At 48.7% G+C, this 15405-nt stretch overlaps 1 protein-coding gene across 4 annotated transcripts in view; it reads right to left on the minus strand.

The window, feature by feature from the left end:
- Positions 1-4405: 4405 nt before the first annotated feature.
- GRIPAP1 (GRIP1 associated protein 1) overlaps positions 4406-15405 on the minus strand; it is a 395004-nt gene continuing 384004 nt past the window's right edge. For 3 of the 4 annotated variants that reach the window (XM_086940304.1, XM_086940303.1, XM_086940302.1), the window contains one exon: positions 13747-14891. In XM_086940304.1, coding sequence (XP_086796430.1) covers positions 14799-14891 — 93 coding nt within the window. In that variant the 3' untranslated portion in view covers positions 13747-14798. Of the gene's footprint in view, positions 10271-10436; positions 10689-11446; positions 14892-15405 lie in introns of those variants that run through there. The other variant, XR_015300640.1, reaches the window with a different exon arrangement.

Below are 15405 nucleotides of genomic sequence, written 5' to 3' on the forward strand. Positions count from 1 at the left end.
CGGAGGTCGAGACATCAGGGTCATAGCCCGAATGCCCTGACTCTCTGCTCCGGAGGGTAGGCGCAGAACTGTACCATGTCCAGAATTAGTTTGATGAAAGGGAGCATCTCAGAGCGAGTGAGGTGTGACTTCGGCACATTGATAGTAAACCCCAGTCAGTGCAAAAGGTTCGCCGTAGTCTAGAGATGGGTGATAATTGCCTGGGGCAAGCCCACCTTCAACAGCCAGCTGTGGAGGCAGGAGAAGACTGAGACCCCTGACCTCTGCACGTCGGTTACAACCACCCCCATCACTTTCATGAACAGCCGAGGAGAGTGGTGAGACCAAAGAGGAGCACGGCAAACGGGAATGCTCTTGGCCATCGTGAAACGCAGGTAACGCTTTTGGGCCTGCAGGACGGGAATTTGGAAATACGCATTCTGGAGATCTAATGCTACCATCCAGACTCGGACAAGGGCAGGCAGACCCGGGCCAATGTGAGCATCTTGAATTCCTCTCTCAATAGAAAGGTGTTTGAGAGGGTGAAGATCTAGTACATGACAAAGGCCTCAATCAATTTGGCACCAGAAAGTAGCGGGAATAGCTGCCACGTCCTACTTCTAATGTTGGCAGCCTCTTGATGGCTCCTTTGGCCGACATAGCCGGCACTTCCTGAAGGAACAAAAAGAGATGGTTCTCCGTCAGCCGTTCTGGGGGTGGTGGCAAGAGTGGTGGAGTCTCCATGAAGGGTAGGGCATAACCTTTCAGAATAATCTGTAGCACCCACTTGTCAGGCGTTATTGCTTTCCATTGGGACACGTACCTGATCCTACCGCCAATGGGATGGGTGTGCTGCATTGAGAACCCACTAAAGAGGTTTTGAGGCAGCGGCAGCCAAATGGGCAGAGTTCTGTACGCTGGGTGTGGTTTCCATGTCTCTATGGGATCCGCATCCGAGGCCATGAAAGGTCGCCGGCCCGGGGAATGAGATGGGTATTGTGGACACCATTGGAGGCTCGAACATGGCCACTGAAGGGATGAAAGGATGGTTGCTGGTGGTGGGAGAGGCCAAGGAATCTGATGATGACTCTGCTCTACTTGAAGCGCTCGAGCGCCATTTCAGCCTTGTCACATGGGAACCATGAAAGAGCGTGTGAACCGTGAAAGAGCTTGTCTATGAAAGATGATTGGACATCTCCTGAAAACCCAGTGGACCGCAACCAGGCCTGGTGGCAGAGTACCGATTGTAGAGGCAACGGTCCTGCAGTCTAAATCAGAGGTAAGCAGTCCACACCGAATGGTGAACTTCACTATGTTCCTGCCATCAACCAATGCCTGGTTTAGGATGCCCGACTCTCCTCTGGAAGCACGGCCAGCAGCTGTGCAACTGATTCCCACAAGGCATGGGAGTATTGGCCCAAGAGACAAGAGGTGGTCACCACCTGCAATACCAAACTTCCCAACTGTTCCAGTCGCTCCGGTTCACCATCCAGTGGAGTGGTAGGGAACATGCTTCGGTTTATCTTGACTGGCAAGGCCTGCACCACCAGGTTCTCAAGAGAGGGATGTTGGGACAGAGAGGCGGGGTCTCCGGGGGCAGAATGATGGCGTTGGGTAATCAATCTGTGCACTGGGGTACCTGTGCAGGTTTTGGCTCGAACTCCAACCCCTGGAGAATGCAGGTAAGAACCTCATTAAAGGAGAACAGGGGCTCTGTAGAGCTTACCTCCAGCTGAAGCACCTCTGTCTGGACAAAGATTTGCCATCCTCCATGGCGGGGTCAGGAGCAGAAACCAGGCCAGTGTCTGAGAGGTGTCCTCCAGGAGCCTGTAACCCTCTATGGCATTCCTTCATACAGAAAAGGAAAGCCTGTCCAGGGGTGGGAAGTAAGGGGTCGAGTATTATCCAGGCTGTGCCGCTGTTGATGTTGAATAGAACTGTCTTGGTGTCGGAGAATAGATTTCTCTTTGAGCTGCACTGGTGATAGCGTCGGTTAGACTGGGATCCGGTGAGGTGGAGGCGCTGGTGCCGGCATCAGTCTAGATACGGGGTGGAAACACAGGGCCCGACTGGCATCAAGGGTGAACCCACTGACAGTAACCCAGCAGGGGCACCTCTGGTTCTGTGTGGCCCGAAGGTGCACCAGAGGGAGCTGTGGGCCTAAAGATTGAGTGCATGCCATCTTAAAACTCCTTGAGTTGGGCAGGAATCGCCGCAGGGAGTTCAGGGAAGCATGGAGCTGACCTGGCTGCCGGATCCGCAGGTGGAGTGGGGCCCAGAAGCACAGTGCCTACTAGGTGAAGCCGAAGAGCACTTCAACTTCTTGTGCTTCCATGACGTACCTGACTTCGATGACAAGGACTTGGAGTAGGAAGACGATTGTCCAAAGGAATGGCTCCGGGAATGACCCCAAGACCTCCCATGGGATCTGGACAGGGCAGGGCCTTCTTCTGCCGCACCGCCAGGAGCTTCACTTCCTGCTCGCGATCTGCCTTTAAGTGCATCGCAGTCTGCACAGGCCCTGGGGTCGTGGCCCAACCCCAGGGACCACAGGCAAACCAAGTGTGGGTCAGAGACAGAAATCTGTCAGTGACATTCCTCACATGGCTTAAACCCTGTAGGCTTGTTGGGAGAAATGTACCTAGCACACTAGGAGCAAAGTTCAGAAAGAGTCAACCAAAAGTTGAAAAACACGGTCAGAAAATGACCATGTTAAACTGATGTCAGCGTGTCGGGGTGGGCCTATATAGGCATGAAGCACGTCACTTCTGATGCGGCCGATGTGGAGCCGATTGACACAACCTACTGGAGTACAGAGGTACTTCTCAAGATTTTCCAGATCCAGTCTGACACCTGGGGAATATTCTAAGGTGAGAAATCTGCAGTTACAACTCTCTATCAGAAATTTATTTTGCCACAGTCGTTACAGGGCTTAACAACTGTTGTTTTGGGATGTGACATACCCCTAGCACACAGTAAAACAAATGTACTTTTAGATCGAGTTAAGGGTCTTAAAGAAATGAAGGTAGCTCCGGGTGTGCGTCTGGTGGTACAGAAAGAAAGTAACTGGCAATGCGCAGAAGTGCTGAGAGTATAGGGCCTGCATGTCATTTCCGGAACAGAACGCCATCAATGCAGAGCCACATGGTGCCACCTACTGGCTTATAGTTACTGCTGAAAAATGCCCAGATTCAGTCGGACTCCTGAGGATCATTCAAAAAGGTGAGCAATCTGTGGCTAGAAGTCTCTATCAGAAGGAGTTGGCATCAGCATCGAGGCTCCGGGAACTGGTGTGGAGTGTGGTACCTGAGCTGGAGTCAGAATGGGAGCCGGAGGAGGCTCAGTGGTGGAATTGGATGGTCCAACTGACGCCAAGAGCGAACCCACCATTGATACCTCTCTGCCCCTTGGAGAACGAAGGCGCACCATAGGTAGGTGATAAGGATCCAAAGAGTTGGGGCAGGGCCTTGCGGAGGAACTCTTTAATCTGCCTCCGTCTCTCAGACTGCCCCTAAAGCTCAGGTTGTGCCAAGACAAGTTCTGGGATAGGCTCCAATGCTTACCGACTTCAGGAGCGATATTGAGAGGCATGGGAATGCCCTTGCGCCTTCTCAGGAGTTTGTGAGAGGTAGAGTCCTGCTTAGATTTTTTGTTTTTTTTCTTCGACTTACCTGAAGTCTTGGAGCCCAACAACGACCGACCTCTGGAACGCCTCCTGCGACTAGCAGCCAGGGAACAGGATCTACTTCGTCGTGGACCAGGCTCGTTGCAAAGCGATAATGGTGCTTGGCTAAATAGTTTCACCTTGCAATATTGTATTTCCTTTAGGTTCATTGATGCGCAGTCACTGTAGGTCTTAAGAGTTTGTGGCCCGACCCATTGCACCACAGGCAAATCGGATGAGGATCTGTCAGACATTTTAACAAATTTTGTGGTCGAGGTTAGGGTCTCAAAGAGAGAAGAGGTAGCACCGGATCCGCGTCTGGAGGTGCAGAAAGAAAGGAACTGCCATCAGCATGTGAGAGTGGTGCCTATATAGGACCCACACTTCATTTCCAGAGCAGAACAGCGTCAGTGTTGAGCCGTATGGCACCACCTAAGGGCGTGTAGTGGTACTGCTGAAAAGTTTCCGGATCCAGTCTGACGCCTGGGGGAACATTCAAAAGGTGAGGAATCTGCGGTTAAAACTCAATACTCAGATTTCTGTACAGGGCTTGCAAAGTAGAAACTGAACTTATTTTGAATCATATAGATTATCATTCACTGAATTAATACTTATTTTATTGAATATTGAAAGATGAAAGACTGAGTCGCCGGGCAGGATAAGATTCTACACCCTGATGGTTGCGCAGAGGGCTCCGAGCTCAACACTGAACGCTGCATTTCTCCATCTCAGCACACAAGAAAGACACAGAGGCAGACGGGAGTTCATTGTAATCAGTTCAATAATTGTACATACATCATTATACAATACACGGTTATATTAAATAGAGTCCTCGGGGACCAAACCGTTGCTTTCCCTGGATCGCCCATCCCTCCCCACCCACCCTTAGGACGGACAGTGGCCATGGGTGACAGCCCCGTCACGTCATACCCTACAAGTCTTGTGGGAGGGGCACCAATGAGTACAAAAGGCATCGAACTTTTACCTCCACAGAAAGAATCGCAAAATACATCTCTCCCTCCGTATCAACTTGTGTACCCGGACCCTGCTCCTGCACGCACCAGTTATAAATAGAATTATGAAGATACTGCTAGTTTTTTTAATACAAACAACATCTGCCCCGACCCCCTTGTTATTACATATGTACATAAAACTCCACGGAGCCGGGTTCCTGTCGACAGTCATACATCGGACGGAGGTTTGCGAGCAGAGGTCTGGGGTTTGTGGTCAGACATCAAAACAAGTTCACGATTGTGGGGTACTTCTAGAAGACAAGACCTGCCCCTCCCCTGGGGGCAATGGCAGGCAGTGATAGGCCCCACTTGAAGGGGGCATGGAGTCCCAATGGGCACCCGTGTAACAAACACTCAGTAAGCAGCCATCGGCAAGTACCACTATGGCCTTTGACAGCCTGCAGATACATCTCCCTGTGCCCTCCATCTAAGACCGCCCTTTAGCATGTGCAAACTGGGCCCATGCCCAGGGCGCCGATGCGCACCCCCTACACCCCCAACCCACCAATGAGGGGTGCTGGAGCTGCCAGGAGAAGCCTTGTTTGAATTTGGGACACACAGATGACTAAAGAGGACAAGTGGAAATGGCTCCAAGTTTGGTTTCACCAAGGGCCCTACCTGACCAGAGTACAGCTATTCTTCCCTCCTCCGATGAGGCTAACTTATGCACTTATGGTTTGGCAAAAAGGACCTGGTGGAAAGTGAAGCAGACATAAGGTCTCACTCCATCGGCGCCTTCCCCTCCTCATTACTGGCGACCAGAGTCTAGGCTCATCTCTAGGTGGCAAACATTTCACCTTGGAGGTGCTTGAAGGCAGTGATTTGATGGTGACTTGAGCTGGTACTCATACAGAAACATCGTCCATCATAAAACCTTTTCCAGCTGCACCGCACAGAAATGGAGCATGCACACAGTATCCGTGCAAACACAGTACGGACACCTTGCACAGAGGGCACGATGCTGGCACACACCGTCTGTACACACAAGACTCGGGGACATAATGTGCCCCAACACTCGAATGCCTTTGCAATCAGGAGAACCGTAACAGGGCACCCCTGGGCAGTCTGTTGGACGCTGGTGTCCACACAATGGGGTCTGAAATGTCTCATTGACCTTGAACGGGCTCTTGTGGGTCAGTATCGTTCATCTGAGGGTCTGAATAAACATAAACATCCTTATGTGGCTCCACGTGTTACAGCTGTCGAGGGGAGGAAAGAACAGTAGGGCACAAGGCAAAATAGGGTCAGCAGTGGTGACAGCAAGCAGCTACGTGCCATGGGGTTTATCGATTATGTCGTGCAAAGAATTGCTGTGATGCAGGTGATGCAAACAATGTACGGATGCTTTAATTAAGGGACTGTAAACCATTTATTGTTTTCCTCAGAAGGAATGGAAACCATTCACTGTTGGCCTCAGATGGAAGGGAAACTTTTCATTGTTGGTCTCAGAAGGAATGGAAACCATTCATTGCTGGTCTCAGAAGGAATGGAAATCATTCATTGTTGCCTTCAGAAGGAATGGAAACCATTAATTCTTTGCCTCAGTAGGAATGGAAACCATTCATTGTAGCCCTCAGAAGGAATGGAAATCAGTCATTGTTGCCTTCAGAAGGAATGGAAATCATTCATTGCTGGTCTCAGAAGGAATGGAAATCATTCATTGTTGCCTTCAGAAGGAATGGAAACCATTAATTCTTTGCCTCAGTAGGAATGGAAACCATTCATTGTAGCCCTCAGAAGGAATGGAAATCAGTCATTGTTGCCTTCAGAAGGAATGGAAACCATTCATTGCTGGTCTCAGAAGGAATGGAAATCATTCATTGTAGCCCTCAGAAGGAATGGAAACCATTCATTGTTGGTCTCAGAAGGAATGAAAACTATTCATTGTTGGTCTCAGCAGGAATGGAAATCATTCATTGTAGCCCTCAGAAGGAATGGAAATCAGTCATTGTTGCCTTCAGAAGGAATGGAAATCAGTCATTGTTGCCTTCAGAAGGAATGGAAATCATTCATTGTTGCCTTCAGAAGGAATGGAAATCATTCATTGTTGCCCTCAGAAGGAATGGAAATCAGTCATTGTTGCCTTCAGAAGGAATGGAAATCATTCATTGTTGCCCTCAGAAGGAATGGAAATCAGTCATTGTTGCCTTCAGAAGGAATGGAAATCATTCATTGTTGCCTTCAGAAGTAATGGAAATCAGTCATTGTTGCCTTCAGAAGGAATGGAAACCATTAATTCTTTGCCTTCAGAAGGAATGGAAACCATTCATTGTTGGTCTAAGAAGGAATGGAAATCAGTCATTGTTGCCTTCAGAAGGAATGGGAATCATTCATTGTTTACTTCAGAAGGAATGGAAATCATTCATTGTTGCCTTCAGAAGGAATGGAACCCATTCATTGTTGCCTTCAGAAGAGATGGAAACCATTCATTGTTGGCTTCAGAAGGAATGGAAACCATTCATTGTTGGTCCCAGAAGGAATGGAAATCATTCATTGTTGCCCTCAGAAGGAATGGAAATCATTCATTGTTGCCTTCAGAAGTAATGGAAATCAGTCATTGTTGCCTTCAGAAGGAATGGAACCCATTAATTCTTTGCCTTCAGAAGGAATGGAAACCATTCATTGTTGGTCTCAGAAGGAATGGAAATCATTCATTGTTGCCCTCAGAAGGAATGGGAATCATTCATTGTTGACTTCAGAAGGAATGGAAATCATTCCTTGTTGCCTTCAGAAGGAATGGAACCCATTCATTGTTGCCTTCAGAAGAGATGGAAACCATTCATTGTTGGCTTCAGAAGGAATGGAAACCATTCATTGTTGGTCCCAGAAGGAATGGAAATCATTCATTGTTGCCCTCAGAAGGAATGGAAATCATTCATTGTTGACTTCAGAAGGAATGGAAATCATTCATTGTTGCCTTCAGAAGGAATGGAACCCATTCATTGTTGCCTTCAGAAGAGATGGAAACCATTCAATCTTTGCCTGAGTAGGAATGGAAACCATTCATTGTTGGCTTCAGAAGGAATGGAAACCATTCATTGTTGGTCTCAGAAGGGATGGAAATCATTCATTGTTGCCCTCCGAAGGAATGGAAATCATTCATTGTTGACTTCGGAAGGAATGGAAAACATTCATTGTTGCTTTCAGAAGGAACGGAAACCATTCATTGTTGGCTTCAAAAGGAATGGAAACCATTAATTGTTGGCTTCAGAAGGGATGGAAACCATTCATTGTTGGTCTCAGAAGGAATGGATAACATTCATTTTTGGCCTCAGAAGAAATGAAAACCATTTATCACTGATGACGTAGAAGTAATGGATCAGTTTATCAACGACGTCAAAGAGAATGGAAACTGGTCGCTGAGGATGTCTCACTGGCAATGTAGATCATCCATATCAATGATGTCATATAGGGAGTGAAAACTATTGATGCCCCTTAGGGGAGGGAAACCATTTACTGGCGACGTCCTACCGGCAGTGGAACCAGTGATATGATGCAGAAAAAGCAAGCCTCCTCTGGACTGACACTTGTGCATTATTGTGGTCATAAAGGGAACGAAAACCATGGAATATAGGGACTCCCAAACCATTTTTTTAATCTCCCCAGTAGAGAATAGAGACGATTTGAGAGTTATAGGTTACAGGGAAAGTCAGCCACAGATTCATTCAACAACTGCTCGGTGACGTCAGAGGGAATGGAAGCTATTTCTTTGAGAAGTCAGATTAACAGGAAGAATTGTATGTACGGCTCTTGACAGAGACACTGGTGAGAACACCAGCTTCTAAATCTGGTTAGTAGACACTTTTATGACGTAGCAAGTGTCTGCTCTGATAGGCCTCTAGAAGATCCCGGCAACACAGCGCTGGCTCTGTGCTTGGATGGAAAGGGGGCTAGATGGCACAGATGGTGCTGGGTTAGCTAACTGAAGGCTAGTGATTTTTGTTTGTTTTTTTAACATTTGGGACAAACAGGAGAGACCATGGCTATCCCATTATTCCTTTGACTGTGCTCAGGAGTTCAAAGCAGCAGATGATGCTGCTGGGGGTCCTATATAACCTAAAACTATGCACAGCTACAAAAAGTGAACAATAAAGTTGTTTTTCAACTCAAGGTTCTCAGTTACACCATAGAACCCCTTAATGAAACACATACCTGTTATTCGCTGTTATTGATTTGTAATTCTGTATGTTTAGTGTTGTCGTGAAGGGAATTGAAAGAATTTCTGGGTAAAGTCAGAGTAATGGGAACTATTTCTCAGTGATGTCACACATAGAGGGAAACATTTATTGGTGATATAATTTAAGGAAAAATAAGCCATTTCGTTGCAATATCAGACGATACCCTTTGCAGTGCTGGCCAATAATTCATTGAATGTCACACACGAACTAGAAAGATTTTTAAGAGATATCGTTAAGGGAATTTCCCTGTACCATATCAGAGAATATTCAAATTCTCTGAACGACTTTACGAAAAACAGTTCAGTTCTCCGTAAAACATAACCAAGAATTGGTTTAACTCTTTATATGTCTAAGCCTAAAAACAGACAACATAGCAGAAGAACTGTTTCCAACTTATATATGTTGTAATCAAAGAACTGTTCTCTTTCTCTTAAGATATCATCGGAGATCTGTTTCCATTCTCAGTACGACAAAACCGAAGAACTACTTCCATCCGCTGCACGGCTTAACCGGAGAACCATTGTCCATACAGCCAACAGTAAAACCAGTTTCCATCTGTGATGACTTAAAAGCGACAAAATAGAATTTCATGTCCCATCACGTAACTTGAGATCGCGCCATCTGGCCTTTGCTTCAGTCAAACGTATGACCACGGTCAAGATGGGCGGTCGATCTTTCTCTAAAGCAGCCGCGGTCCTTTGGAACAAACTCCCACTTGACCTACGTCTAACAGACGACTATATACTGTTCAGTAAAAAGCTGAAAACCACTCTTTTCCCTAGATACTGACCCAGCTGATGGTTAAACTGCACTGCATTACACTCCGCCCTAGCGCCGTGATGTCCCTTGGGATGATTGATGAGCTTTACAAACACCCAAATACAAACCAAAGTGCTGTTTCCCTGAGGAGTACTAAATAATTAATGTTTCTGTTCCTTAGACGACAACTCAGAGAACAGAGGCCATAGTGTGCTTATTTAAAAAAGGTTGATGTTATGTGGAAATTGGAGATGATATTATCCAAGATCAAAAATTGCAAGAACCCTCATCTGATGACTCAGCTTCCCAACCTGCAGAGAGGTGGCTTTCACAGGGTACCACTGAACCAAAGCAGAGGCAGCTTATTAGAAGATGCCAGCGTGGTGCCATGAAAATGGGCCCCAGAGGTGGAGCAAACATCTGCCACTGCTGGAGCTGAAGATGCAATGTCTGCGATCCTCCGAAGGCCTTGCGCACTGGCCACAATCCCAGAATTTAAAAAGGATCTTGCTTCCTGATCTACAGTCACAAGCTACCTGCTGGCCTCACAGCCCGGAGAAGCCACATCTATGAGAGGAGCTGCTCCTGTGCAGTGGGAGCGACGAGGGGCTCGCAAGAACTGGACATGAAGCGACTCTGCTTGAGGAACAAGTCAGTGTCATGCGTCTGCTCACCTCCTGGCCAAGACCATGAGCTCTCAAGAACTGGACACGAAGCGACTCTGCTTGAGGAACCAGTCAGTGTCATGCGTCTGCTCACCTCATGGCCAAGACCATGTGATGTTCAGAACTGGACATGAAGCGACTCAGCTGAGGAACAAGTCGGTGTTGTGCGCCTGCTCACCTCATGGCCAAGACCATGTGATGTTCAGAACTGGACATGAAGCGACTCTGCTGAGGAACAAGTCGGTGTTGTGCGTCTGCTCACCTCATGGCCAAGACCATGAGCTCTCAAGAACTGGACATGAAGCGACTCTGCTGAGGAACAAGTCGGTGTCGTGCGCCTGCTCACCTCATGGCCAAGACCATGAGCTCTCAAGAACTGGACATGAAGCGACTCTGCTGAGGAACAAGTCGGTGTTGTGCGTCTGCTCACCTCATGGCCAAGACCATGAGCTCTCAAGAACTGGACATGAAGCGACTCTGCTGAGGAACAAGTCGGTGTTGTGCATCTGCTCACCTCCTGGCCAAGACCATGAGCTCTCAAGAACTGGACATGAAGCGACTCTGCTGAGGAACAAGTCAGTGTCATGCGTCTGCTCACCTCCTGGCCAAGACCATGAGCTCTCAAGAACTGGACACGAAGCGACTCTGCTTGAGGAACCAGTCAGTGTCATGTGTCTTCTCACCTCATGGCCAAGACCATGTGATGTTCAGAAATGGACATGAAGCGACTCAGCTGAGGAACAAGTTGGTGTCGTGCGCCTGCTCACCTCATGGCCAAGACCATGTGATGTTCAGAACGGGACATGAAGCGACTCTGCTGAGGAGCAAGTCGGTGTCGTGCGCCTGCTCACCTCATGGCCAAGACCATGAGCTCTCAAGAACTGGACATGAAGCGACTCTGCTGAGGAACAAGTCGGTGTTGTGCGTCTGCTCACCTCATGGCCAAGACCATGAGCTCTCAAGAACTGGACATGAAGCGAGTCTGCTGAGGAACAAGTCGGTGTTGTGCATCTGCTCACCTCCTGGCCAAGACCATGAGCTCTCAAGAACTGGACATGAAGCGACTCTGCTGAGGAACAAGTTGGTGTCGTGCGTCTGCTCACCTCATGGCCAAGACCATGAGCTCTCAAGAACTGGACACAAAGCGACTCTGCTTGAGGAACAAGTCGGTGTCATGTGTCTGCTCACCTCATGGCCAAGACCATGTGATGTTCAGAACTGGACATGAAGCGACTCTGCTTGAGGAACAGGTCAGTCTTGTGCATTCGCCCACTTCTTGGCCAAGACCAGGAGTTCTCAAGATCTGGACATGCTGCAAGAGTACATAATGAACATATCTGAGTTGTGCATTTGGCCCCGTCTTGGCCAAGACAAGCTGTGAAGAATTGAACACGCGGTGACTGTGCTTGAGAAACAAGTTGGTGTTGTGCATTCATCCATCTCTTGGCAAAGCTGTTGGGGGTTGGAAGAGCTGTGGGCTGAAAGCTAGGCTGGCCAGTGACCCGAGTAGCCGGGATCACTCATCTTCACAAACAGATGCCACACATACAACAATAAACCAGGACTGGATCTTGAAATCTAACTAGGAAAAAAAACTGGAAATCCCACACCAACAATCACAGGACACACACAATGAGAACACAAACAGATCAATGGAACAGGCAGATACTCCAAACTAGATTCTTGGGAGAGCATGCATAGTAGCAGCGGAGGCACCCTGCCAGCTGACCCAATTCATTGTGGGCTAATCTCGCTTCCTGCAGCTCCAGATGTGAAAATGCGGCACGCACTGCACCTGGCCTGTCCACACAGGAGCACAGGAGATATTCTCCCCAATCCACGCGCTTCTCTCACCTTCGGGACTACGGCTGCTGTCTGGTCAGCCTTGAAGTACAACAACCAGGCCAGGTTTGATGACTCTTATCTGTTCCCTTAGATGCAGGATTTGAAGAATAATGGAAGTTACAGAATCTAGCTAAATATGATGCATGCAATGAGCTAGGTGCGATGCATCTTATACGGGTAGGCTCACTGCACGCAGTGGGGTGACGTTACAGGCATGTACACAGGACAGGGTCCGTGCATGTAGTCTGGCCCGGAATGATTCTTGTAATGAGGGCAGGATCAAAGCATTCAATGGAGTCAGGTATGATCCATGTAATGCGGAATGGATACATGCATGCAATGAAGTCATATATGATACTTACGATGAGGGTACAGCAGGTAAGATGCTCACGGTCAGGTCAGGTGTGATGCATGTGATAGGGTCAGATATGATACCTGTATTCAGGCCAGGTACAATTTACGTAATAAGGCCAGGTATGACACATGTGATTGGGAGAGGCATGATGCACGTAACCAGGCCACCTTTGAGGCATGCCACCAAGCCAGATGAGCTGCACAAAATTAGACCAATGCAGGTAAGATGCATGCCGGTAGATCAGGTACACTGTGTATCATGTGGTTTAATATGATACATGTAATTAGGCCACAACATTTGCGTAATCAGGCAAGCAATGCAATGATGTGTGTATTTAGGACAGAGATGATGCATTTAGAGGCAAGACATGTAATCAGAGTGGGTAGGATGCATTGAACCAGACTAGGCACAAGGCATGTAATCAGGACAGAGTGGGTAGGATGCATTGAAAAAGACTAGGCACAAGACATATAATTGGGACAGAGTGGGTAGGATGCATTGAACCAGACTAGGCACAAGGCATGTAATCAGGACAGAGTGGGTAGGATGCATTGAAAAAGACTAGGCACAAGACATGTAATTGGGACAGAGTGGGTAGGATGCATTGAACCAGACTAGGCACAAGGCATGTAATCAGGACAGAGTGGGTAGGATGCATTGAAAAAGACTAGGCACAAGACATATAATTGGGACAGAGTGGGTAGGATGCATTGAACCAGACTAGGCACAAGGCATGTAATTGGGACAGAGTGGGTAGGATGCATTGAACCAGATTAGGCACAAGGCACAAGGCATGTAATCAGGACAGAGTGGGTAGGATGCATTGAACCAGACTAGGCACAAGGCATGCAATTGGGACAGAGTGGGTGGGATGCATTGAACCAGGCTAGGCCCAAAACACGTAATCGGGACAGAGTGGGCAGGATGCATTGAACCAGGCTAGGCACAAAACACGTAATTGGGACAGAGTGGGTAGGATGCAAAGAACCAGGCTAGGCACAAAACACGTAATCGGGACAGAGTGGGTAGAATGCATTGAACCAGACTAGCCACAAGGCATGTAATCAGGACAGAGTGGGTAGGATGCATTGAAGCAGACTAGGCACAAGGCATGTAATCAGGACAGAGTGGGTAGGATGCATTAAACCAGGCTAGGTTGTGATTGGCTAGGGGAATCTGGGAGCCCGATTTCTTCCTGGCTCCTGCTGTCGACGGAGGAGCGGAAGAGGACTGAGAGACAGCGGTGGCCGGCCGGCCTGCAGGTACATGTTTTTTTAAATTTCATGTATCCCCCCACCTCGCCCCGCCACCCCCATTAAGTAGCAGCCGCCTCTGCAATAACAAGTAGAAGCACATACAACCAGCCACAGGTACTACCCGAAACGTACAAGCAGTACACACTTACAATCACATACACACAGACCAAGAGCCATCCCCAGGCACATCAAACGCACGCCTCGCACCTGCAGCCGGTAGACCGAACTCGCTTCCATGAGACCAACTTGCCGCTCAGGGGCAGTGACGGGAACCAGGATGTTTCTCAGTTCCCGAAGTGAGGCGTCTTCTGCCTAAGAGAAGAGATGAGGTCCAAGCCAGGGAAGGACCCTGTATGGTTCTGCTGCTCTGCAAGGCCCTCGCGCTGGAGACACCCTATAGAAAGAGCCTAGTTCTCCGAGTGCTCAGAGACGCAGAACCTTTTTCTATGTGAATTTGTTGCGGAAGTTCAGGAGCTTGCCCAGGGCTTCGAGCACTACAGGGAGGTTCACAGGAGCTACTGGTTAAGAATCAGAACATTAAACATGCCCTCCTCGCAGCCCGGGCATGGAACCGCCCAGGTACCCCCAGCGAGGGATCCCACAGCTGCGCTGGGAGAAGCACACTCTTACATCTCACAAGGCTTTGGTCCAAAGACTTTAGTAACAGGTCCCATCATAAAAAGGAAGTCTGCTGGTGCCCCCCACCAGCTCCACCACACACTGTTATGACAGAGGGCACAGGCGGCAGGAGTACATGACGTGCCCACCCCCACATCGCTCAGTGTCTTGATTGTTCTCCCACAAGGCTATGTCTCGGAGGCAGGCCGCAGAAGACTCCCTGTTGGACATGGGCCAACGCCACCTTGACAGAGATGCCACATGAGGTGGCCGGGTGGCGAGGGGAGCAGGATGAGAGCAGGGGCTATGTCCTCTCACTGGCCCTGGTCACAAACACTCAGCAGAGCAGGAGAACCAGTGTCCGGGGTGGGCAGGGCAGCGGGTGCCACAGAGGGAACCACCGGCACTATACTCTGCCATGAACACCAAAAGTTCAGCGCGGTCTCCAGGTCCAGGACGGCTAGCCTCAGCTGCTGGTGGCGGGGCCAGGGTCGCTCTCAGGGCCAGGTACACACTCCTTGCTCAGGCGCACGATCTCCTGGGACAGCACTTCCAGGTCCTGCAACGAAAGAGGGGACACACATCACCATACTGACCGGCAGTGACTACACACACACAGCCTGTGAGCAAGAAGGGGGCGCAAAGACCTCAAATGAGCAATCTGACAAAATTCCATATCTACTGCAGCAAAAAATGCGCTACTCCCCACTTCTCAGAATAGACATACGATTGATGAAGAAGTTACTTATCTTCGGTAACGCATATCTGGTAGAGACTCTATCAAGCTGCAGATTCCTTACCTTTCAATATCCCAGGCATCAGACTGGATCCGCAAACTTTTGCGGGAGCAGTACCCCTGTGCGCTCTTTCAGGTGGCTCTGTTCGGTTCTATGCAGTTACGTCAGAATCGGATGTGATGTTGCAGTCACCTACATAGGCGCCACCCAGGCTCGTGGATGTCAGTTACTTTTCATGCTTTCCATGCCAAAAGCGTAGAGCCATGAAGTGAACTGACTAGTGTGTGTCCAAACGAGGGCCCTGAAAAGTGAGCATACCTAGCCTTATAAATGTGC

This window comes from Lissotriton vulgaris, chromosome 10 (assembly GCF_964263255.1).
Source record: "Lissotriton vulgaris chromosome 10, aLisVul1.2, whole genome shotgun sequence".
Classification (NCBI taxonomy): Eukaryota; Metazoa; Chordata; class Amphibia; order Caudata; family Salamandridae; genus Lissotriton; species Lissotriton vulgaris.